This window comes from Gordionus sp. m RMFG-2023, chromosome 2 (assembly GCF_954871325.1).
Source record: "Gordionus sp. m RMFG-2023 chromosome 2, tfGorSpeb1-WG-v2, whole genome shotgun sequence".
Taxonomy (NCBI): Eukaryota; Metazoa; Nematomorpha; class Gordioida; order Chordodea; family Parachordodidae; genus Gordionus; species Gordionus sp. m RMFG-2023.
In genome coordinates, this window is record NC_088776.1 from 15,642,641 (window position 1) to 15,667,304 (window position 24,664).

Below are 24,664 nucleotides of genomic sequence, written 5' to 3' on the forward strand. Positions count from 1 at the left end.
ATGAGTTTATCATTCTTTTTGTTTTAAATATAAAGTTACTAATTTTACCTAAATATTAGTATAAGTCTGATTAGCGAAACATATTAAAACTGCCGAAATTTCTCAAAAAAAGGTTTTTTAAAACTTAGTTAGAAAATAAAAATTTTGCAAAAAGATACTAAAAAAATTTACTAATCTGAAATAGGTGTTTGAAAAAAATATATAAGTCTGTTGGTAAACAAATTTCGCAGTGGATATTAGAATACATGCTCCATCATGTCTATGATTGACGTTTACATATTTATGCACGTCTTAAAATAAATTAAATTTTTATAATACGATATTTTTCATGAATAAATAATTATTACTATCAGATAATTTATGGCATTTAAAATTTAATTTAAATTAATCTTAGTTCAAAATAATTATTCATTATTGCTTCAAAATAAAATCTTTTGGTAGACAAGTATAAAAATAATAAAGTATATGTGAATGAATTATTACAATTTTAGTGTATAAAGACGGGGAACATTTATTATTTAAAAAAAAAAACATTTTATAAATAACAGCAAACTAGCAATTGTGATCACTATATTTTAACATTAATCCATTGCCTATCCTATACCATACTTTAATATAATTAACATTATTGGGTTAAATTGTGTCAACCAATAATACAGTTTTTTTATTATAGTTATAGATAAACTATAATCAAATAAACCTTTCACAGTGGGGTCCATCTGTGCTGTCCCTACATTTACCACTGCAGTCTCCCGTGTTGATATCGCACTCTTCGGCGTGCCCATTGCACCGACAGGGTTCACAGTTAGGAAATTTCCAATTGCCGGCTTGACACGAATCACAATGAGTTCCTATAACCCCAGGTATGCATTTACATTGACCGCTTGAACTGTCGCAAATAGGGTCCAACGAACCCCGACCATCGCAGTTGCAAGCTAAAAATAAGAGTATTTTATTACATTTTCTGAATGATTTAATTAGTTTAAAAAATGTAAACATAGAATGATAGATACTTGACTAGAATGGTGATCGCAATCCTTAAGTATCACTAAAATAATGCAAAGATCAATTCACGGGAAAAAAATATAATATATAGGATTAACATAAAAATAATAATTAAGTTAAGATTAGAGGGCAAAATAAGGCTTATTTTCAAATGCATAATTCTCAAAATAACCATTAAAAAGTGTAACATTAGTCATTTAGCTTGCATCGGTGCAGTATTAAAGAAATCGAAAAAACTCTTTATAAAATATTAAAAAGCTATATAAAAAAAACAATTCAAAGAAAAGCAAACTAAACTTACAAGTACATCCAGCAGGTCCGAATCCGTAAGTCCCAGGAGCGCAAGCGTCACAACGCCGACTAATCACATTGGGTTTGCATCTACATTGACCACCTGAAATATCGCACACCGAGCTGACAGAACCGGTGGGGTCACAATGACAATCTAGATTCATTTTGTGTAACATTATAATAACAAAATGGTTTAAAATAAGTATGAAGGTTTTTTCAACATTTAATTTTTTGTAAATTCAGATGGCCCCTGGTGCCTTTTCGAGTATCATGATGCAAAAAATGCATAGTTCAATATGGCATCTCATCATTATTTAAATTTTTTTATAAATTTATAAATGATTATATCTAAATATATTGGAGAAAAAACCTTTTCCTCTCCCGTGCATAGAAAGTGCTAAGCTACAACGATATTTTTTGCAAGGTTCTGGCAAATGCTTCTCTCTGAGCGCCTGATCCGCTATGGTAATATAAGCGTCCCTGCACCTGTATCTTTCGTAATCAGTTCTAAGTGTTTCAAGTCCGGGACTTATTGTTGAAGAACGATTAGTGACTTGGGGCGATCTGAAGAGAGGGATCGATTCCAGAGTAGGAAGGAAAGTTATCTTAAAATAGTTTTTATTTTGTTTGGTAAAATATAATAATTATCTTTAAACCTACTACTTTTATTTTTATATATTGCATTTGTTATTTTAAAATTTATAAAATTGGATAATCTTTTTTAGTTAAAATATAAAATCTGGTTTGATTAAATAATAGGGTATTACATTTCTAGACAATGTTGTGATTTTATAAATTTTACAATACATCTAAAAATTATAAGATTACTGGGACCAGAGATAATACTTTTGTTTCTTTAAAAACTAATTTTTCTTATTATAAAATCCCATATTAAATATTAAAAAATCATTTTATAAAATTTAATTAAATAGGTAAAATAATGAATATTTATTATTAGGGATATACCAATATTTTTTATCGGATCGGGAAGATATTTCACTCATTTTAAAATATCGGTTATCGGCTAATATTATAAAATTTTCCGATCCGATAAAAAATGGCGTTTTAACAAAAAAAAATGTTGTAAAATTTTTAAAAAAAGTTATATCTAAAATAATTTATTTTTATAAATAAAATCGAAATCCATTTTATATTTATTTTTTTAATAATTAATTAATAAACATTCTGCCATATTGTTATTTTTTTGCGCATTCTGTTTATAAAATTGTACGATAATCTCTTCAGAATCTGTTTTTAGTGAAGCTGATGATATTGACAGTTACCATCGGCGCAGACTGACCTCTAATAAATTGGAAATTTTAGTATTTCTAAAAAGAAACCTTCGATATATTAAGGTTAAATATTTATTTCAAATTTCATAATATATTTGTTTATACTTATTTTATATATAGATTAATGTTATTACTTATTATATAAAAATAATTTAACAATAAAAATATTTTATATACTTTTAGAATTGCAATTGAATTAAATATAAACTATAACTGATCATTATAAAATATTTAAATGACATAAGTTTATGGTATAATTAAATTATAGATGTTATACTAATAAAAAGTATATTAAAAATTAAAACCATTGGTATCTTTACAAAATACAAAATTAGATTTGATATCGGATCGGTAATCGGCCGATATCAATTTAATATCGGGAATATCGGATTCCAAAAAGTGATATCGGTACACCTCTATTTATTATATGTTATTACCGAATCAATCAAAACGTGAGCCTCTGGCGTTGCAGATGTCGTAAAATGTGTAAACTCTAATTTGACCACATATTCAAAATTGCTTTGAAGACAATAAGGTAGAGCTAATACCGCGTATCTAACATCTTCGAATTTTTATTTGAATAAATAAATAATAAAATAAATTTTTCAAGAATTATATTAATAGATTTTGATGTTGGGGAATATTTAAAATCAATTTTAAGGTCAACATTAATTAACTCCTCCGGAGATTAGTGATTTTATAATTGTAAATTAGCACAAATACTCACTTTTCTGCAGGAAAGTAACTTGAACAGAAGGTTGCGAAAATTCTGAGCAATAATTTTCTTCTAATTTGTTATCAATGCCCGAATGTTGCTGTCTAGCATATTGCACCGTATTGTATATGAAGGAAGCTAAGGGATGTTCTTCCAAAGTAACTACCACCTCTTCCCAATCCTTATCCATCTGTTGTATATAAGATAAATATTTAATTTTCTAAGACTTAAATATCGATCTATAAAATTATGTTTATTTAAAGTTTTTTCTCGCCAAAATTCTATAAAAACATTTATCAAAAAATGTTCCATATATTAGCTATCTCTACAGTTTTACCGAAGTTTAAATTATATTCCTATAGGAGGCTAAAAAAATACCAACCTTTGGAGGTTTTACAAAAATAAAGATTTTTTTTTATTATAACCGGCAATTCGTATCTGATGATCAATTGGTAACTCATGGGCTGAGCTATAATATCATTAATAACAAAAGTCAATGAGCCACCTTCCCTGACTCGAACAAATCCTTCTCCGGTCCATGTTATTATAGATTCACTATCGCGTTCGCGTTTTATAACGGTGGTGTACTTTAAGAAAATACATTTAAAAAATAGAAAATCATGAAAAATAATGTAAATTTTCATTTATTCTATATTTCTTTTTATCAATTCGTTTCTTTTAAATAAATCTTATGACTTATAGACTACTTCCAGACAAATCTTTTTTTACACGGTGTTTAGTCATATTTTCAGCAATTTCTTTTATTTCCAAGCATTTTAAAATAATATGTCAGATAAAAAAATTTTCTTCACATTTTTTAAAAAAAGAAGCATGTTTCAAGGATAGGTGCATCTCAGATGCTATTTAATCGTAAATGAAAAATCAAAATGGTAGGAAATTTATATTATTCAAAATAATTTATTCGACATTATTATTCCTTCTTTTGAAAATAATAAATAAAAATTTATGGAAACATGCCCAGGAAACTGTTTTTGAAAAAGGTTTGGAAGTGGGCTAAATATTTTATCTTTTTACATTGATGGATTTCAGAAATATTGTTTTTTCCTTCATTCTATCTTTTAAAAAATATATAAGTTTACTTGATTCAAATTCGTAGACACACTCTCCCCTTGAAGTGTAAGCGAATCCAATTCCATACAATATAAACCGGGCGGAGTCGAATCGCAACGTCTTCCAACCACCCCAGCTTTGCAAGAGCACTGACCATCTCTTTGTTGACAAGTCGAAACGGTTGAGCCCCCCGCATCGCAGTCACATGGTTCACAACCTTCCGGCGAGTCTCGACTGAGCCCGTAATATCCTGGCTGTTGTGGTGGAGGGGGGGGGGGGGGTAAATAGTGTAATCGTTCAAAATTTCAAGTTATTACATATTTAATAAAATTGTTTTTCAAGTATATAATTTAACATTATTCTTTTAAAAAATACACTATCTAGTATTACCAAGCAGGATTCACAATCTTTTCCAGTCACGTGAGCTTTGCAGTGGCATTCGCCCGTACTTTTATCACATCCCAAATTGTTTACCGTTCCAATAATGAGACATGTACATGCTATTTATTTAAATAAAAAAAAATTTATCTCTTATTAATCACTCCAGTATAAATCCTTTGCCTCAAATTACTCGTGCGTGGCACATAATTTTTGAAAATTAAAATGACAAATGGAACTTAATATTTTTTTAATGAATTTTCTTATCTTTTACGCATAATAAAAAAACTTCAAAATATTTATTTTTTCTAGCTATTTCATAATTATAAAAAATAGGACGTAATTCAATAAAAACCACTTGAAATCTAATAATATAACGGTAATCGAGGCTGATCTTTTGTTTTTAAATATGGTTTGCTATTTATAATATCATTTTAAATAATAATAAAATATTCATTTAATATATCGATTCAGTTTTTAATTAGAAGTTATTGTTGCATATTAAATGGAAGTGGCAAAGAAAAGTCTCTGCTGACTTAAAATTCATTTCAATATATTATTCGAGGATCAAAGAGAATAATATTATCTAGAAAAGTAAAAACTGATGAAATCGATTTGTTCTAGTTTAAAAGAATAAGAGAAGAGATAGGATACTAGAAGATATCCCTAATAAGTAGAATTCGGTGCTCGAAAAACTTGTAAATTTAATAGAAAAATTCATAATAAAAGGGTAAATATTTTCGATTAATACTTTGTCTAATATTCTACCCTGTTCAAGAAACAACTATTAATAGCACTAAGGAAAAAACTTGATTGGGCAATTAAACATCGCACTTTCGAGTAATGAAAGAGTCGATCCCAGTAAAATCGATAGTGTTTCGAGGACTTTCAATTAAAATTCTGCCCATTTATGATCTAGTTCTAATAGTTCTGGGTAGAGTTCTAAATTCTGTGATAAAGAGTCTTTTCATTTAAAAAAAATTCTATCAAAATAGATGGCATTATATAATTTTTTTAAATTTAAGGCCCGGGTGGAAATTTGAACTGATTTGTAGGGACCTACTAGATGTTAGAAATACTTGAGCGAATTATTTTGAATCTTGTTCCATTTTTGATGTAGTTTTCAAAATGTCATTCAGATGCAATCGTATATGACCAGTCTAATTCTCTTCAGTATATTTAAAGCTGAAGAGGGTCCATGTTGGTGGATAATTTAAATCTTCACCTCTGCCATTTCACTTTTATTTAACATTAATATCATCCAATTGAAATAAAATCTATCATGCAGCTTAATTTCATTTTCTCATAATCATTATTGTGGACATAAGACAAATACATTTTTTACCTAAAGTTGTATAGTTAAAATTCGTTGAGAAGTAAGTTTTTTAGTTTGGATTTTGCGGATCCCTCTAGAAGGTTGAAGAAAAATGTCATTAATAAAAAAATCCTGCCTTGGATTCATCGGAAAAATAAAATATTTTTAACTTAAAAAGACGAGCTGCATAATCAAGCTTCAGTGTTTCGGATATAATTAAATAATTTACATGTCCTGATTTGTTTTTTAATATGCGACGATTTGATTGATTATCTGATAAGAATCGGTCCAAATTTTCAGAATAATCGCAAATTCATTATTTTTTAAATTGATAGGGAAAGCTAGTTGTGTCGTTACAAAAAAGTGGGCATTTTGCCGAAGTGTTTCCAAACATAAATTGAAATTTGTTAAGAGTTTCTAATGTGGTATCCAGTCATTAAATAAATAACTTATTTTTCATTTCATTTTTTTATATTTTAAAATCCAGAACATTCACCGCACCCTAGATAATCTCAAGGTATTGGACTATCACATGTGAGGGAAAAAACTTCGAGTTTATTTTTTATTTAATAAAATATTGTTTTTAATTTGCATAACGGCATCTATATATTCTATTTTTTTATTGGGGATGTACCGATTTTAAATATGGGATGGGTCGAATTATACTTTTTTAGGAATATAGTTGGTCATCGGTCGATATCGCTATTTTGGCGATTACTATATTTCAGTTAAAAAGTATTTATTACACATTAACCTTATAATTAAAATTGTTTAGCCCATTTACTTTATATGTATGATAGACATTTTTTTTTTATAAAAAAAATCGGATAGGCCTCTAAAAAGCTGTCAGTGACAGATCATCAAAATATGATATTGTTAAAGGGCGTGAATTTTTTGCATATGAACCCTATTGAAATTATATAAGAAATTACTAAGAGATAGTTTAAAAAAGCATTGTACAAATACAAAGCTAGATATAAAAAAAATGTATATTAATAAATATACGATTACGAACACACATATACATCTATATATATCCAAAACAATCACGCGTTATACAAAATGGAAGCTGTCCGATCGGGGCCGTATACCGATATGAGAAATTTTAACATTTAAATTCAGCCATAAGCATCACCCATATTTTAAATATGATTAACTTTCGAGGAATAAAAAAATAAAATACTCTTAATCATTCCATTCGTGATGATGCATCAATTATCACCTTGGCCATGAGAAAAGGAAGATTTCAACAATTTCCGTTTAGCCCATAGTTTATAGTTAGGTATTTTTTTGTATAAAAAATATTGACTTTACTGACATTGATTCAATTGTTGGTAAATAAAAATCTACATATCGGTACGATTTAACAAGAATACCGAAATATAGGATATGAACGGTGAAAAATTTATGGATAGGCATACCCTAAAAATTGATATTTAATATTCAGATAAATAAGGTACTAATATAAATATAGCATAAATATGAAATAAAATTACGACAGAGACTCATTACCAACTAAGTTCCAGTTAATTGTGGGCACTCTAGAAAAGGGTCATAACTAATTCAATAACTTTATGAAATATTTTAAAAATCACGTTTCTGCGTAATTCTGAAATAACTAATTAGAAGTTTTTTACAATAATTTCACTATAGGTTCTAAAAAATCATTTTTTTTAAATCTAAAATTATGTGGCATGAGAAAATTAAGGTAGTCATATTTGATTTTTTCTGACTGTATTTATTTATTTTTAGTACTTTTTCGTTTTTCTAACCATGCATTCATATTTAGAGCGAATTCGCGGCGAAGCATATAAAAATACACAAAAATACAGCATATTTTGTATATTTAGCCGTGAATTTGTGCTAAATGTGGATTCAGGATAACCCCCCATTCACAGTTAGCGCGAATTCACGGCGGATAATATAAATATAGAGGGTATTTATATAATTCGCCGCGAACTCGAGTCAACTATGAATGAGGGGTAAAAAATAAAAATATTAGTAAATTTCATATTGTTCATCGAGCTGGCACTTTTTTTAAAAAAAAAGACACTAAATACAAACCCCCCCCCCTTCCCCAAAAATATAAAATTCAAAATATTTTATTTCATCATTCGTTATTTGTTATATTTTTTAAAAATATCAGGTAATTTTCATTTTTTAAATTTTATTATTAAAGATTAATTAAATTTTATTTTCAGACGGCAATGTGTTATTTTTTCACCTTTGATTCATTTTTTGAGAGCGTTTTTTTAAATTTAAAAATCCTATTTTACCGAAAATTCCTATCTTATGAATTGTAGACAATTTCGCAGTTAATCTTTGAGTCATTAATAATTTATATAAAAATCAGCAATATAGTGATAAAGGAAAAAAGTGATAAATCGTTGCTTACGCTAAATGACCATTAGGAAATTCGTAATCAATCTACATTTTCTTTGTCATATGAGGTAGGCAAAAACATTTTAAAAAATATGAAAATGAGAATATTGATTATATACCTTCACATCCTTCCGGGTTATCAGCGTGCAGCTTCCAATAACCGTCTTTGCAGGTATCACAGGCTGGACCCTGCACAAAGCGTTTACAATGGCATCTGCCGGCCACAAGCTCAAGAGCCGTGTCCTCGGTCGAATCGCATTGACCTTCGTTGAGTGAACCATGTTTATCGCATTGACATGCTAATGTTATTAAGCATTTGTATCAATCATGGAACTTAAGATTTCCTTATTTATTTATTTTCTCATTTCGAAATGCTCTTATTTATGCGTGCGACTTCTTTCTTTCTTTTAAAGCTAGGAAAAATTTTAAAAAATATTGTCATTTCGTTTTATTATTAAATCATTTTTTGTTTAAGATTTATTTTTCCCCCATTTCTTTCCTTACAATTTCCTGGTTATATAAATAATATAACGAATGAATGTTAACCTCTACATATATCGGTCCTATTGAGAGGCAGATTAGGAACCCTGAAGTATCCAGGTTTGCATTGTTCGCATTTGTTCCCCATTGTATTGTGCGCGCATTCATCACAAATGCCCCCACTTACGTAACCCGACTGTTCGTATACGCCCGAATCGAAATGGCAACGGTCCGCATGTAAATTGCATTCGCATCCTTGAGATTTCGTCAAATTTGTTTATTTTTAAAAATTATCATTACTGTGGCAAAAAAACATGGTACATATTCGAACCCAGATCTAGATGGTAGATGATATGTGCCCTCATCGACTGGGCTACAGACGCGACTCAAAAGCAAAATTTTTTGATTTATTTTTTTAAATGTTTCCCGCTCTTATTGTTTTAATTTCTTGCTGGATTGAAAAAAGGTTAGAATAAGGACTAATCAGGAATCCTTCGGTGGCGATTCGAAATCTCCTTCTAAACCATTTATAGAGAGTGGTTTTTTGAATTGGAGAATTGCTTTTTTACTAAAAATTGTATACTAACATCTATTATAGTATCTAATAATGTTGTTAAAAAGCCCGATTTGGGTCAGTTTTTCAAAATGGCCCGATTAAGATTTTAGATAAAATAATATTATGTAAACATCGAGATTTGGCAAATAGATGTCCACGCATTTCTGCCAGCTATGAGCAAAATCTTTAAACTTGCATAATGTTATTTTAGTTATAATCTTAATCGGGTCGTTTTTTTAAATCGACCCGAATCGGACTTTTTAACATCACTAGTTTTAACCTACCTTGTTAATTTCGTAGAATTTTGCCATAAACATTTGAACTGCTATTAATTTTTAAATTATCAATTTTTCATATAAATTTTAAAAAAATATAAAAACATATGAGGAAATTGTTTGAAATTAATAGGGTTATAAATACTGGAAATCATTCCTGGAACTCAATGTTTAGAATTGAGTTTCCTCCAGATAAATTTACCATACATATATATTGTAGTAGGAGTCTACCAAATTCACCAGGATTTTATTTTATTTTTAACAGACCGGATGTTACCGGAATCGTATTCCAGTATGTTATTGAATAACTACCCTATTAATTTCAGATTCATCATATAAAAAAAATTTATATGAAAAATTAAATATAAACATTATTATAAACTAAGGATAACTTAAATGTTTATGGAAAAATTGTCTGATATTTACAGGGTAGTAATGTTTGGACATAATTAATTATTTCAGAATTAAAGAACACCTAGTTATAAATGATCTAAGTTTAAAATATTTGCCAAAACTCCCTAAGACAATATCCTTTGTCAGATTTATTATCAGCAAATAATGATTTTTTAGAGACCTGCAGGCGTACACGGGTCTGGCTTAAATATACCCGGGCTGGGCCGGACCTGAATATTTTAACCAAATATTGAAAATCACCATTATTATCTATGAAAATTAAATCTGGGCCAGGCCAGAAAATATAAAACCCAGGCGGGGCCAAAAATTTAAATTTTGATATAAAAAAATTATAAAAACTCTTGCAAGCGTTGGTCTCAGTGCCGTGAGCGGGCTTCCAGGGGACGTCGTTGTGAAAATCTTCGCAATGCTCACAATTCAAGCCTTTAGTGTAATGATTGCACTCGCATCGTCCATAAACCTAAAGAAAAAATCATTTTATAAATGAATATTTATATGGCTTCACTTATTCACTATCACTCGCAAAAAAGTTCATTCACAAAGATAATTATCATCAAAAAAATTCAGAATAAATTTAAGAGCTTTTTGGGCGAACTAAAAAATGACTATGGTGGGTGTAAAAAGTAAAAATAGAATTAATTTTACCATGTTAGGTATTTGGGCTTGGCCGGTTAATGGTATACACCTGGATGCGTGTCCGTAACAACTGCAACTGCCTCTGACTACCATATCGTAGAGTGCATAATAGTACTTTTCCCGTACTTCTTCCCTATTATCCAGCAGGTTATCACCCAGTGTATGAAGCCGCGTAAAATTAATTCTGAGATTCGTCATTTTGAGCAATTCTTGTACATCTTGACCGTACGGATTGATGAGATCTATGTAAGGAGGTCTGGCCCTGTGTATAACCTTTTTGGATGTTTTATTTGTATTTTTATAAGACAATTTTTTCTTATTTGTATATTTATATTTTTTGTTTGACCATAATATACAAAAATTAACAAGCCTATAATTATAATTATATTAATTTTAAATTGAGTAAATAAAGAAAAACTAATGTAAATTTGTGTTACCTTGTAAAAATAATTATAATAACTAAACTTTTGTATGTAAAACTTATAAATGGGCAGCATGTCTCATATGTAGGGCTATGCCGATTCATATATTTTTTACGATCTGATGCGATATTTGTTCAAACCTGATCCATTGCCGATCCCGATCCAATATTTATATTGATTTTTTACTACTCCCTCCCCCCTTGAACCAAATGTAATTAAAAAATCCATTTTCTATGCAAAAAATCGAATTATGTTTTTTAATTTTATTTTATATTTAATAATGTATTCATTTTATATTGAATAATATATATGTTGGTATGAATTATAAAATTGCAATATTTAGAATATAAAATTGTAATATTTATTATATAAAATTATAATATATTAGTTTTTTAAAATGAATATGAGAGCCCCTAGATTTTCTGGCAATAAGCCTCTACGATGTTGACTATCTATATCCCCTCCTGCACTAAAGACAGATTTAGGCAAGACACTTGTTGCAGGAGGCGCCAAAAATTTAACTGTAAGTTTTGACAAAGTTGGATACTTCTCAGCATTAATTCTTCAAGAGTCAAGTGGATCCACAGGGGATATAATACAATATCAATGTTACTAGAGTTATCTAAATATACACATAAAATTAGCGTTTTTAAAATATTAGGTTTCATACAAACCCAACCTTTGGGTTTGAAAAATTAGATATGACCCAAATAAATGAGTCAATCATAACCTAACCAAGAAATACTAAATAAGATATGAAATGAAAAATATGTTATTACACCATCTAGATATAAAGATTCTTTTAAATATTCCTTGACTTCTTTCAGATTTGGCAGGTCATATACATTACTATCGATTTCAATTATATTATTTGTAATTAGCTTCTCTTTGATTTTCAATTTGAATAAATAAAATTTAGGGGGTTTCCATTGCTTTAAAAATAAATTAAAAATTTTTTAAAATAATATTTAGAATCTTTCAATTTTTATAAAAATAAATAAAAAATCTTTTGAAATATTATAATAACGTAAAATAAACTATATAAATATATATAACTAAAATAACAAAAAAGTAAAAAGATAGCTCTGTTTTTTACAGATATCGACCCAATCCGATATTTTTGAAAACGCTAAATATCGGTGCAGATTCGATCCGATAGTTAATATCGTCATAGCCCTACTAATATGAGAGTTTAGTTCATTTATAATTTGAAAAATGCACCTATCAACATAACGTTATGTATAACAATGTTGTAATCAGAAAAATAACAATTTTTAAAAAAAATATATAAACGATGAATTTTTGTGATACTTACAAAGAAATCCACTTTATTAAAAATATGAATCATAATATATTGTTAAAATGATATAGAATTTTTAAACAATATATAAAAATATAATTTAGAAACTTTCATTACAATTACTTAATATTTTTTTTAAAAAAATATATTACATGTATAAGCAAAGTTTTAAATCTGGACTAAAAAGGTTCTGGTTTCGGTTTCTTTAAAAAGTAGTTTCAAATTAGGCACTAATATAAAAAAAAACTTGGTTTTTAATAAATAATAATAAACTAATAAATTATAATATGTAAACCTCCCCCGCGGTCGAAGGAGCCACGTTGGAATATCTACTGATGCACACGATATCTGATACCTTTTTTAAAGGGCCCAAGCTTACTCCGGGAAAGGAGGACCGGCAATCATAGGCGAAATATCGCACGACTTTCCAGGTTTTACCAAAATCGGAAGATTTTTCGACCAGCATAGCAGCTGGCCGGAAAGTCTTGAAGGTCATTATCAAATGAGTAAAATGAAATTCGGCTTCCATGTCTAGACGAATGGAGGCGTTTTCTACACCTGGGCATAATTTTTAAATAAGATAAAAAGGACTTTAATGAATTTGATAAATAAAATTGAGGAAACTGAACTAGTTCCGCAACACTATAATAAAATTAGTTAATTATTGTAGGGTTAAAGAAAATAACCATTTTCGGCTTGCCACCAGGCTTTTTTCCTGAGTTCAGGGTTAGGCGCGGAAGAGATAACGTTTTGAATCCTATGGCTTATAGGATTATAAACAGGATGATATGGCCTTCGAGAATCGCAATAAAAACACTTTTTATCGTCTTCCAAGTGACTGACTATACAATATCTAGCATTTATATATAAATTTCTTTATAATAAATTCATTAATTTCGAAAAGTAATTATTTCTTCGTAAAAGATATTTATCTAAAATATTCTAAACATGTTGATATTAGATGTTAAGAACTGTATTTTAAAATATAACCCATATAAAAGGTAATAAAAATTAATATAATTGCTTTCAGGCAACATAGGTCACAATTAATATAATGATATAAAAAATTATTTCTGCAAAGTAATGTCTAAGCAAGTAATATATCGAGTAACGGAGTTCGATTATCAAATGAATGCAAGAGGAATACGAATATATTATACAACAAAACCTTGATCTCTGATTGGCACCGCAAGTGGAAGTGGAAGAGAGTTGGTTCTCTCGGCCAATGAGCAAATCGCCTGTGGCGGGGTAGCAACTGCCTTTCCCGCATGAACCATCATCATTGAACCTATTGTACCGTTGCTGAGCCAGTTTTGCGTATGGGTCTTGGTCTGGTTGTCCATGTGTTTGAGCATTTACAACTTTTAGTAGAAAAAAGGACACGATATTATAATATAAAGTAGTGTCTATATAATGATTTTAATAAATAAATTAGTTAGTTTATATTCAATTTAATGTAAATAAAATATTTTTATTAAAAGATGTTCAAATTCCTATTTTTATATGTTTTTATAGTTTTTCAATTAGTATATAAATAAAAATTTAGTCCACATTATTTCAATTTTTTACTTTCATAGAAGTGGGCAGCCTAAACGTGGTTTTTTGGACCGGATGTATAAAATATTTTTACGAGACCGACCGTTTATGCTTAGAATTAAAATTCCTGTCCCTTTTAGTCATAAAATAATTATACGTGCCAGGCCGAAAACCCTTTTCAAAAAATTCCACGAGCCGCAGGCCGGCCCGCGCCGACCTCTACATCCTTACAATATGGAATTAAGGCATATGTATAAATAATTATATAGATTCTATATACATATTAATTAAATGAGGTCATGAAATTCACAAATAAAGCAATAATATTCTTTCTAACTTTTTGTGACTTTAAGAAAGATTTTCAAATTGTGCTTTTTATTATATCTGAAAAAATGCTTAACAAACTTTGTCTCTTTGACAATAGTAATCATTTTTAAGCGACTTGCAATTGAGAAAAATTGTTAATATTTTAAACGACCATAAAAGCTTGATATTTAATTTCTTTATTTATTTCAATGTATGAGATTGTGAACCTTCTTATGACCTTTTTTATAAAAATTTTATTCCTATCTTATCTCAATTTAGGTTAGTTTAAATAACAGTTATTAAATTAGGGGAAGTAAAGTTGAGATTTCTCTTAATCAAATTATAATCGATCATTTGGTAGGGTGTGAAACTTCTTTCCATTTTCCCCTAGGAAGTACTCTTCTAAGCTCAATAATGTGAGTAATTAATCCCACTTATTTCCAATGTTTTCTCTAGTTTTATCGAAACAAATTGATAATTAGAATTTATCTTTGACATGGGCAAAGCAATTAGTGTCGAAAAATGAATCTGCATAGCTCTACCTAGTGTCGTTAAACTGCTCGATTTCGCGAATTTATAATTTTGTAGCCAAAGGCTCGAGGTTTCACGAATAGATGTCCCAACCTTTCTACAATCTATGAGCAAAAACTCCATGTTTTCGTAATATTTTTTAGCTAAAATATAGGGTTAGCCGTTTTCAAAAATCGAGTCGTTTAAACACTAACTCCATTATACACTACATTGCAAAGCGTATCAAAAATAGAGATGCAAGGGGGGAAATTCATTTAGTTTGTTTCACAAACTTTTATACTGTTTTTGATAAAATATATCTTCAAATTTCTTCAAAATTGTTCTTTTCGTATTTTATATGATTATGATTAATTGATGAAAATTTACAACCATGTCTCTGATATAAATAAATCGTGTTTACTAAAAATAAACAAATGTAACGGCTAATGAATGCTTATAAAAAATATCGGTGAAATTAAATTTCCGATTCCGATATGGAAATACCGTATAAAAACGGGTTAAAAAGCCTTCCACTTTATTTTTTCTTGCAATCATAAAAGATATCTCGTTTTATAGTATACTCAGTGCAAACGTTAAGGATACATAGACAAATGAAGGAAATCGTGTAGAAACTATACAGGTGATTTTATGCTGTTTATTCTAGTTTATAATATTAATTCAAAAGCTATTAACAACATCAAAAAATAAATCATGGAAGAGCATGGAGAAATATTCTTTATTGGCGTTAATAACTTTTTAAACTTTTAGTGTTAATTTGCAAATAAAGACACACTTATACATTTTAAACAATAAAATAAAAGGTGTTTTTAAGTTTATCTTTATAAAACATCTTACACTGATTATGAGACAGGTGATTATTTTTTAAATTATGTAACTTTTTAAAAATTCATGAATTTAAAAAAAAAATTTATACAATATTAACATATACAGAAGGAGAAGCACACGTAGCCTATCCTATAAAACCTTAAAATGGTCTGCAATGTCATAAAGGACATTTAAAATTATTGATTTTAATTTTAATGTAAAATTTAGTAATTATGTAACTATAGGAAGGGCCAATTCCCAATGCTTCAGAGCGAAAGATTTTTTGAAATTAATTATTCTTATACAATTGGATAAGAAAAATTATACATATATTATTCATTCATGCATAAGAACAAGGCTGAGATAAAAAAGCTCTGAATTTAAAAGGATTATATACATTAAAGGTTCGGTTCGGTTAATGTTATAGAAAAATTGGGTTTTAAAATTTTAATATATATATTAAATTTGAATTATTTTTATACACAATACACACCATAAAACAAAGTATAATAAATATTTAAGATTTATCAATCAATAAAAATAAAGTGTTATCAATAAGGTATTAATGCTGGTATGTAGTATATAATTCTTAAGACAGTTTTGATCTTCGAGCTTTCACTATTGTAATTAAAAGTTTTAAAATTTTTTTGACAATTGTGAAATTGAGATATCTGTTTACTTTATGGTCAACCTTCTTAGTTCGTTTACAAATATACCGCTCAAGAAGAAATTCCTACCAACTGAATGCAAGTTCAGGAGAAATCATTTTTACTTGGACAAAATTATTTCCATGATGATTTTTCAAGAAATTGCATATAAACACTGCTATTGACTACATATAAAATCTAAACTTGAAGGCAAACTGCTTAAATAAATTGTAGTTAAAGGCCGGTCCTAAAAATTTTTAAAAAAATACCCGAGCCGGGCCGATTTTTTATTTTGGAGATGTGCTAGCACAGGCCGGGCCGTATTTTTATTTTTTAAATACCGGGCAGGGTCGGCCCTAACAACAAAATTTTCGATACCCGGGCCGGTCCTAAATAATTTTTTTAAATAACCAGGCCGGCCGAATATTTTAAATCGCCATTATTATCTATAAAAGTTAAAAATAAGCGTATCATATAATGTATTATATTCATTCACTTATTGTTTTTCCTATTTCCATTTTTTCGATCCTCAGAAAATATTTATTTTTTAAAAAAAATGGGGAAATATTTCATAAAATACCATATTTTTAGTGTTGTTAATGGTCTCGATTTGAGCCGATTATAAAAAACGGCCAACTCAATATTTTAGCCAGAAAAATATTGACGACTAAGCCTCAAAATTTGGCTAATAGATGTCCAAACCTTACAATGTATGAACAAAATTTTCAGGTTTGTTTAAAATTTTCCGGATATTTTGAGTTAACCATTTTAAAAAATCCCGTTTAACAACACTACATATTTTTTTAATTATAAGAATTTTGGCCCAAAAATTATCACTATAAATGCAGTAGGGCTCTGCCGATATTTTCATGCCTAATGAATTTTTATTATACTGGCAAGACTCGGTCAGTAAAATATTTTGCACAAGATACCCAGCCTGTAAAAATTTTTTAACTCTGATGGATTGATATTCAATTCAAAATTTATGAATAGCCAAGGTTACCAATAAACTAATTACCTAGAATTTAAATATACTGTTATCTTAGGGGGAAATGAAGTGTATTTTTGGCAATTAAGATCAGCAAAATAATTTAAAATCCGAGATTATAACCTGGGACGTGAACCAAGTCTGACCCTCGTGTTTTTGCTGAATCCAAACGCTTTTTAAAAGTTGAGAGTTAAAGTTTCAAAAAAAATTAAATTTAAAATAAATACAAAGAGATTTTTTTGTGGAATCATTTTCCATTTTCTTCGCATTTTTCAAAATTTTGAGTTTTTTGCCTCCATTTTATAGGTAAAATTTATTATGTTAATTTTGTGCTCTGAAACCCTGATTTTTATTTTAAATTTTTTTTTGAACTCGGACACGACCCCAATTTTTTGTTGAAGGGTTCACAATAACCATATACAACACACACACTCATAAAAAGTAACATTTATGAATTTATGAAGCCCTTTGTACTTAAATAAGATATCGCGATTTTGAAGATCAGCATTTTGAAAAGAAGTAGACATACAATTTAATTGAAATGGAATTAATGAAGTGAAGACATATCATTTATCATAAAGGTGAAGAAAAATGACTTAGTTAAAACACAGGATCTTCTTTTTTTTCTCACGGTTCGGAAAAATAATTAATTATTTTAATATACTTAGTTACAAATTATAATAGATAATTAATCAATATTTTATAACGTTATAAAATATAAAAGGCAATATATCTTCTAGATTCAATCAAATATTGTTACGAGAATGATAGAAAAAGGAAGAAAAAATAAATTCATTTTATTATATTTTTTTCGATTCAAGTTAGTTTATAATTTAAATAGGATAAAAAAAATACTTTCTTTTCGGACCTTACTTATTTTTTTCCTCACATTTGTTTTTTTTCTCATCTTAATTTGTTTTTTTTAAGGCAAATAATAATTTATAAGGAGAAAAATTTCTTGGATAAAAAGACAAGCAAAAATATCTGAATTTTGCGAAAATATTTGAAAGGTTAATAAAATGGGAAAAATGTGCCTATTTATCATCTATATTTTTACCCAACATTCATAATTAGATGAATATACGGTAAATAATATAACTTCTCTCCCTGAAATAAGAACGCTAAAATTCGTAATGTATAGTGTTGATCGCGCAGTAGGTTTTGTATGATTAAATCAATTTAATTTAAATCGCAAAATTCAATGGTAGTAGTTTTTTTGAATAAAAGCTATGATTTAAATCAATTCTCTATTCGTTTTTTTCTCAAATAGAAACATATTTTATAGCTCGTTTTACCAGCTTAGTTGCTAAATTTTATCATTATAAAATGATTTTATATTATTTACCTTGAAATTTTTAATATATACTCCAATGAAATTATAGTATTGTTTAGATTTAATGAGATGTAAAATATTCATTCAATATTTTGCTGATACTAATATTAATTAAAATGCAGTTTATTACAAACGTTAACTCTAGTTTATAAATAATTAAATAAATTAAAACAATCAGCATCATTATAAGATCAAAATTTAATTTATTAATTATATATTTATAAGACAAACAAATTATTATTGCTAATTTTACAATAAGATTATTTTAATGAAAAAATGAAGGCATGTTGAATTATTCCGGGTTATTATGAAAATTTGATTTAAATCAAAAAAAATCGTGAAAGTCGAACTTCTAAAAATAACAATTCGGGTCTGATAACAGTCGGACCTTCAAAAAGTTAGGGCAGATCGGTAAGGCAAATGACTTTTAAAAATTTATTGGGCTGGACCGGAACTGAAAAAATATGGCGAAAACCTCCATACTATATATTTTTCTAAATAATTAATTATATCATTACTTCCAATTAGTAAACGAATATTGAGTATGAGAAATATGGCGATAACGTTGTGAAAGGCGGCGTACGAATAACGAATAGAATTTTTGAGTCTTTTCATCGGTTGGAAATCAAGCCCCTTCTTTTTTTGTTTGTAAACAATTATATTTATTTATTTTTAGGATCCTTTGTTAAAACTAGGATATATAACGGAATTTGACGATTGGATATTGGAGATTCATTGCTTAATTTTTTTTGTATAATTGTGGTTGAATAAACGACTTGTATCCGTTTTTTGAGGAGTGGTGGGGGTTCCGATGAGTATTTTTCACTTTGGTAATGTCATTTTGAATAAAAATTCTAACTTTAAATTTAAAAAAAAATTAATATAATTTATGAAATATGTATTGTGATTGTTTTTGATGGCCCTTTTTTCTTATCAGAAAAGTGTATTCACAATCACATACATAATGTAGCAAAAAAATGAGAACAATTTTAATGTTGAGTAAACATTAAAATAATATTATTTTTTTTAAATGATAAAATTGCTTCGTGCATTTTACAAGTTATACTTATAATATAAATAAAATAATTTATGCAAATAATAATGCTGGCTAATGCATATTGATAAATTTTATTTAGTCCGTAAGTCTAATAAAATGCATATTGCACTAAAAACTTTCTAATTTGGGCCTTAATCTGAGCATTTGTTCGATTTGAATAAATATCATCATTGATGAAAATAGTTACCAATAATCAGAGTGAACATTTTAGGTCCTTTCGGTGCTCATATTCGATAGAGGTTTGTTCCAGAAACATTTTTTCTCCAATTTATTAATTAATAATCAATATTAAAAATAATATCATTACGTTTACGAATAATGAATATGCAGTTTAAATCACCATATTTTAATAAATGTCAATAACTCATAGATTACGGGATTATGAGATAAAAATTATAAACCGATAATTTTATTGATATAAAAAATCTAAAGGGCAAAAATATCCCCAACGAACTAAAATAAAATACCCCAAATGGTACTACTATTTACGACCAGAGTGGGAGGGGGAATTGCATCATTAGGGAGGGGGATGTATTATCTTAGTCAACATAAATAATCAGAATCTAATTATAATTGAATCATTATTTTGGTCATCGGAGAAGATTCGAGTCAGTAAAGTCTAGAGGTTCCGTTACCCATCTGATAATATATAGCCATTTCCGGTATTTTAATTTTTATTTAAATTGGAATATTCTATCTAGTTTTTTGTCCTGCATAGTTCACAGGGTTTTCCCAAAAAAAACGCAAACTAGAAACAAATAATTAGAATGTTCTCCTTATCCTTCTTCGTTTTCCGTTTCTCCTTCTTTCACATAATAAAACAAACATCTACAAAAAAAATGAAGTAGATAATAATATTAATACATCATAATTCATAATGAGATAAATACAATCGATTTATCCTTAGCATTGAACGTGAATTATGAGAGGGGAGAAGAAGAAAAGTAAATTAGCTATACATTTTATATATTATAATAGAGAAGTAGATAATTTAATAATAACATCTGTCCAACTCCAATGTATTTTTTGTATTATTACTTTTTTTATACTATTATGTAAAAAATATGAAAATGTAATGTAAAAAGTAAATTTTCAATATGGTGTAATGGAGAAGAATATATTGCGTTTTTAAAAAAAGATTTGAGAAAATTTATCATATCTTTACCTAAGAAATGGGAATAAAAATAAAATTATTATTTATATACTCTTCTCTTGCTTTGTCGTCCGTTTCATTTGCAAATTTATTTGCATTACAAATTGAGGCACTTTCAAAGAACAGAAATTAGACTTTGATGATCGAGCTCTGGCCTAAAATTTTTAAAAAATTCAGGCGGGCTTGGGCCAAAATAAATTGAATTTGCAGGGTTTTATTTTGATCATAAAATTTGTTGGCGTGGTGATGGTGAATATCGTTTGAATTTAAAATTAAATTGTTAAATGTTGTGTAACTAGTTTGAATTTGAGCACCCAATACAGAGCACTTGCTACAGATAGTATTATATTTATATTAACTCAATTCAAAAGTAAATAATAGAAGTGGAAATTGCATGCATAAATTATTATATTTTGTATGTGCATAAGTAATGTAATGTATAGTAGTAGTGTAGTAAATTATTAAAACATATCTATTTTTATTTTCCCTTTTAAAAAAAAAGAAACAATCAAAAAAAATGATATCCCTATCTTATCAATAGTAATACTATTACAATTTACTTGTAATAATTAAATATAGAGTATGATATAATAATTGCCTTTGAAATCTTTGATATTACATTTATAAAATAAGTAAAATTATATGCAAAAATATTAAGATAAGTGACCAATAGGGTTTATAAAAAAATTTGACTTAATAAACACCGCGGTAAATATAATTTGGGATTAAATCAAACATGGTAGACAAATAAAACATTTTTTTTAAAAACCATATTTTACCCCATAAGAATTTTTTTTGTAGTTACTCTAATTGTAATACAAATAGACAAATCATTGAAGGTTAATTTACAATAGTAGGACAAAAATACTACAAACGGATTATAAATTGTCAGGTAATAGGGTTAATTTAATATAGATTAATTCTAGGATAAATATATGAATTGATATTTTTTTGGGCCAAAATATTTTGCAGCACGTAGTTTTGTCTGGGGCATCCTTGCCAGGGCTTTTTTCAGAATTAATCGACAAAGTGATCGCCATTAGTGGTTAATAAAATTAACGGTGCTTCCTTTAGTTTAAGTTGAGTGCGAATTTCAAAAATTTCTAAACTTATTTCATTTTATAACGTGAAGAAACTAAACTTAACAATTAATGTAATATTTAAATTCATGAAAGAAAAAGAACTTACATTCTCCATATTTGAAATTTTTTTGCATTTTGGGAATGTAATTAAACAATGTTTTTAATTATGATCAAAATATAAAAAAATTTTCATTGTTCAGCCATCTGTTACATTGTTTCAAAAGCATTTATTTCAAAAAAAAATAAGTAACTTTTGAACCATTTTGTTAAAGTAATGAATCCAAAACCCGTTAAATAATATAATTAATGAAAGTACAAGGAAACTCTCATAAGGGATCCCTCGAGTGCGATTATGTTTGGATCCACATAGATGGCCTTATCAATATATAGAACAATTTTTAATAGGGACTGACCCAAAGCGGTCAAGATAAGGGGATAGTGATTTTGATGATTTCTGTAAAATTATTTTCAGATAAAATATGGGAAGGAAGTTAAACTTTTATTTATAGGTTTATAAAAATAAATTAAAAAGATGATTTCTGTAAAATTATTTTCAGATAAAATATGGGCAAGGAAGTTAAACTTTTATTTATAGGCTTATAAAAATATATTAAAAACATTTTTCAAACATTTACTATAAATATAATTATGTGTTTTATTTATTTTTTTATAGGGGGCAAAAAAACACATACACATGCTTTTTTGATAATATTTTATTTCACAGTGTTTTAAATATACTAATTAAACTTGTCTAATTTGAGCAAATTGAGTTCCAAAAATGTTTTGTTCAAAATTATACAATGGTCCAATAGGTTAATCGATAATTAAAATAAGAATCAATTGAGAAAAGAAAGAAAAAATTTTGTTCCACTTTTTGTAAAAGGACTCGCCTAAGGTTAAATAAAAAATAATTTTACAGTAAATTAATTTCGAAAATAGTTATGAGATGAATAATAATAATAAAAAAAAAATATTGCTATTGGGGGAAAAACAGAGGAGCCATAAATTTAATATTTTATGATCTCAATCAATCAATCCAATCGATGTTAATTTTTTTTAAATAAAATAATAAAGCCTAACTTCATCCTTTTTTCTTGGTTAAATTAATAGTCAAATGGTAGAATAAACCACTTGTAAGGTGATGACAACGGATTCTTAATAATCCCCGAGAAAACAAAGATGTTTGAGTTACGAAAACAGTCCGAAGTCAGGTTCCAAGATGGATCTGCCACTTAGGCTTATCATTTTTTTAAAAACGTATGTGCCGTCGAGGGCAAAGATTGTTCAGAATTCAGGATTGCTTTTTCTTTTGAGAATCATTTTCCAATTACATTTTTTTATATTATATGTTTTGCAAGTTTTTTTATATAATAAAATTATATTATATAGCTTCTAAAAAAAAATTACTACTAAATTGATTCCGATTTCAGAGATTTAAAATAAATCAGGGACCTGCAGGTCAGGTCCGAACGGTGAAATGGGCAGGTTTAAAAAATCGAAATGGAGACTCATATTTTCAAAATTTTACAAAAAAAATTGGAGTTGAGCTTGAAAAAAGTTCTGCAGATCTCTGAAATAAATAATAAATCAAAGTATCATTTTATACGGCATCGTTATACATTAATTCAGAATTCGGGATTCTCATATGCCACTCATAAAAGTATATAGGATTTTCGTAAGGGAGGAGAAACATTTGAGTGGCTTTTTCGCCATTAATAGTTTTAGGGCTCCTCCATTTTTAGAATAACAATTTGGTTTTTCACCTTTTTTTCGGAATTATTTTTAAAAAATTATTAATGAATATATTTCTTTATAAATGTCAATTGGGAAGATCGGGGTATAAGGAAGTCTTTTATTAGCTAAACATGATAAACAAAAACAGGCAAATTATGGATTGGATAGTTTGGGTACCAACAAAAATTGACCTTTTTTATCGTCATGGTCATTCTTATATAGATTAAAAAAATTTATTTTATTAGTTAATTTTTGTATTTTCAAGTTATATTTATAGTATTTTTTTAAATCATTTTTTATTTTATTCAATGTGGTGCAGACAGGGGGTCTGAAAAATGGGCCCAATAAAAATTTAATAGTTCTAAAACATATTACCACATACTAATTTTTTTTATGTGAGGGCTCGAACTGGAACCTTTGGTGAGATTTTGTATACTGTATCTTATTCGCTGGAAATGACTAATACTATTATAAATACTGTATCTTATTCGCTGGAAATGACTAATAATATTATAAATTTTGAAGAGTTATATTGAAACAATTATAAGATAATTAAGTAATAATAAATAATTTATCAAAATGAAAATATTACTATAAATTTTTTTAATTACAAATTTCACACTCCATCAAACTTCAAAGAAGACTATAATACCAACCAACAACCTATAATTAGTTTTACTTTTACATAGTATAGTACTATAAAATTATAACAATCAAAACCTACAAATTAACTAAGAACAATGTAGTCAAAGGTAAAAATAAAGTAAAAATAATATATATTTCAACGATATTTAAAATCAAAATATAATGTAATATTTGAAAAGAAGTCCATTTAAAAATAGAAGCTTTACACTGTTAATTCTCCTAAAATTAAAAAAGGTATTTTGATTACTATACTACGTTTATATATAATAAATATAAAGTAGATGGGACCGGGGTAAAATTGGCATTTTGTATTTAT

The 24,664-nt window shown here is 27.7% G+C and overlaps 1 protein-coding gene across 2 annotated transcripts in view; it reads right to left on the minus strand.

The window, feature by feature from the left end:
* Positions 1-24,664, minus strand: part of LOC135925085 (laminin subunit beta-1-like) — a 47,407-nt gene that overhangs the window by 15,092 nt on the left and 7,651 nt on the right. The window contains exons 2-17 of one of the 2 annotated variants that reach the window (XM_065460248.1): positions 19,196-19,535; positions 13,701-13,893; positions 13,219-13,385; positions 12,828-13,090; positions 10,820-11,083; positions 10,514-10,634; positions 8,996-9,184; positions 8,569-8,748; positions 4,765-4,874; positions 4,404-4,628; positions 3,729-3,890; positions 3,316-3,493; positions 3,026-3,150; positions 1,667-1,901; positions 1,307-1,450; positions 701-935 (exon numbers count right to left, since the gene is read on the minus strand). In XM_065460248.1, the coding sequence (XP_065316320.1) occupies positions 701-935; positions 1,307-1,450; positions 1,667-1,901; positions 3,026-3,150; positions 3,316-3,493; positions 3,729-3,890; positions 4,404-4,628; positions 4,765-4,874; positions 8,569-8,748; positions 8,996-9,184; positions 10,514-10,634; positions 10,820-11,083; positions 12,828-13,090; positions 13,219-13,385; positions 13,701-13,893; positions 19,196-19,292 (2,888 nt within the window). In that variant the 5' untranslated portion in view covers positions 19,293-19,535. The remainder of the gene's footprint in view (positions 1-700; positions 936-1,306; positions 1,451-1,666; positions 1,902-3,025; positions 3,151-3,315; positions 3,494-3,728; positions 3,891-4,403; positions 4,629-4,764; positions 4,875-8,568; positions 8,749-8,995; positions 9,185-10,513; positions 10,635-10,819; positions 11,084-12,827; positions 13,091-13,218; positions 13,386-13,700; positions 13,894-19,195; positions 19,536-24,664) is intronic. The other variant, XM_065460249.1, reaches the window with a different exon arrangement.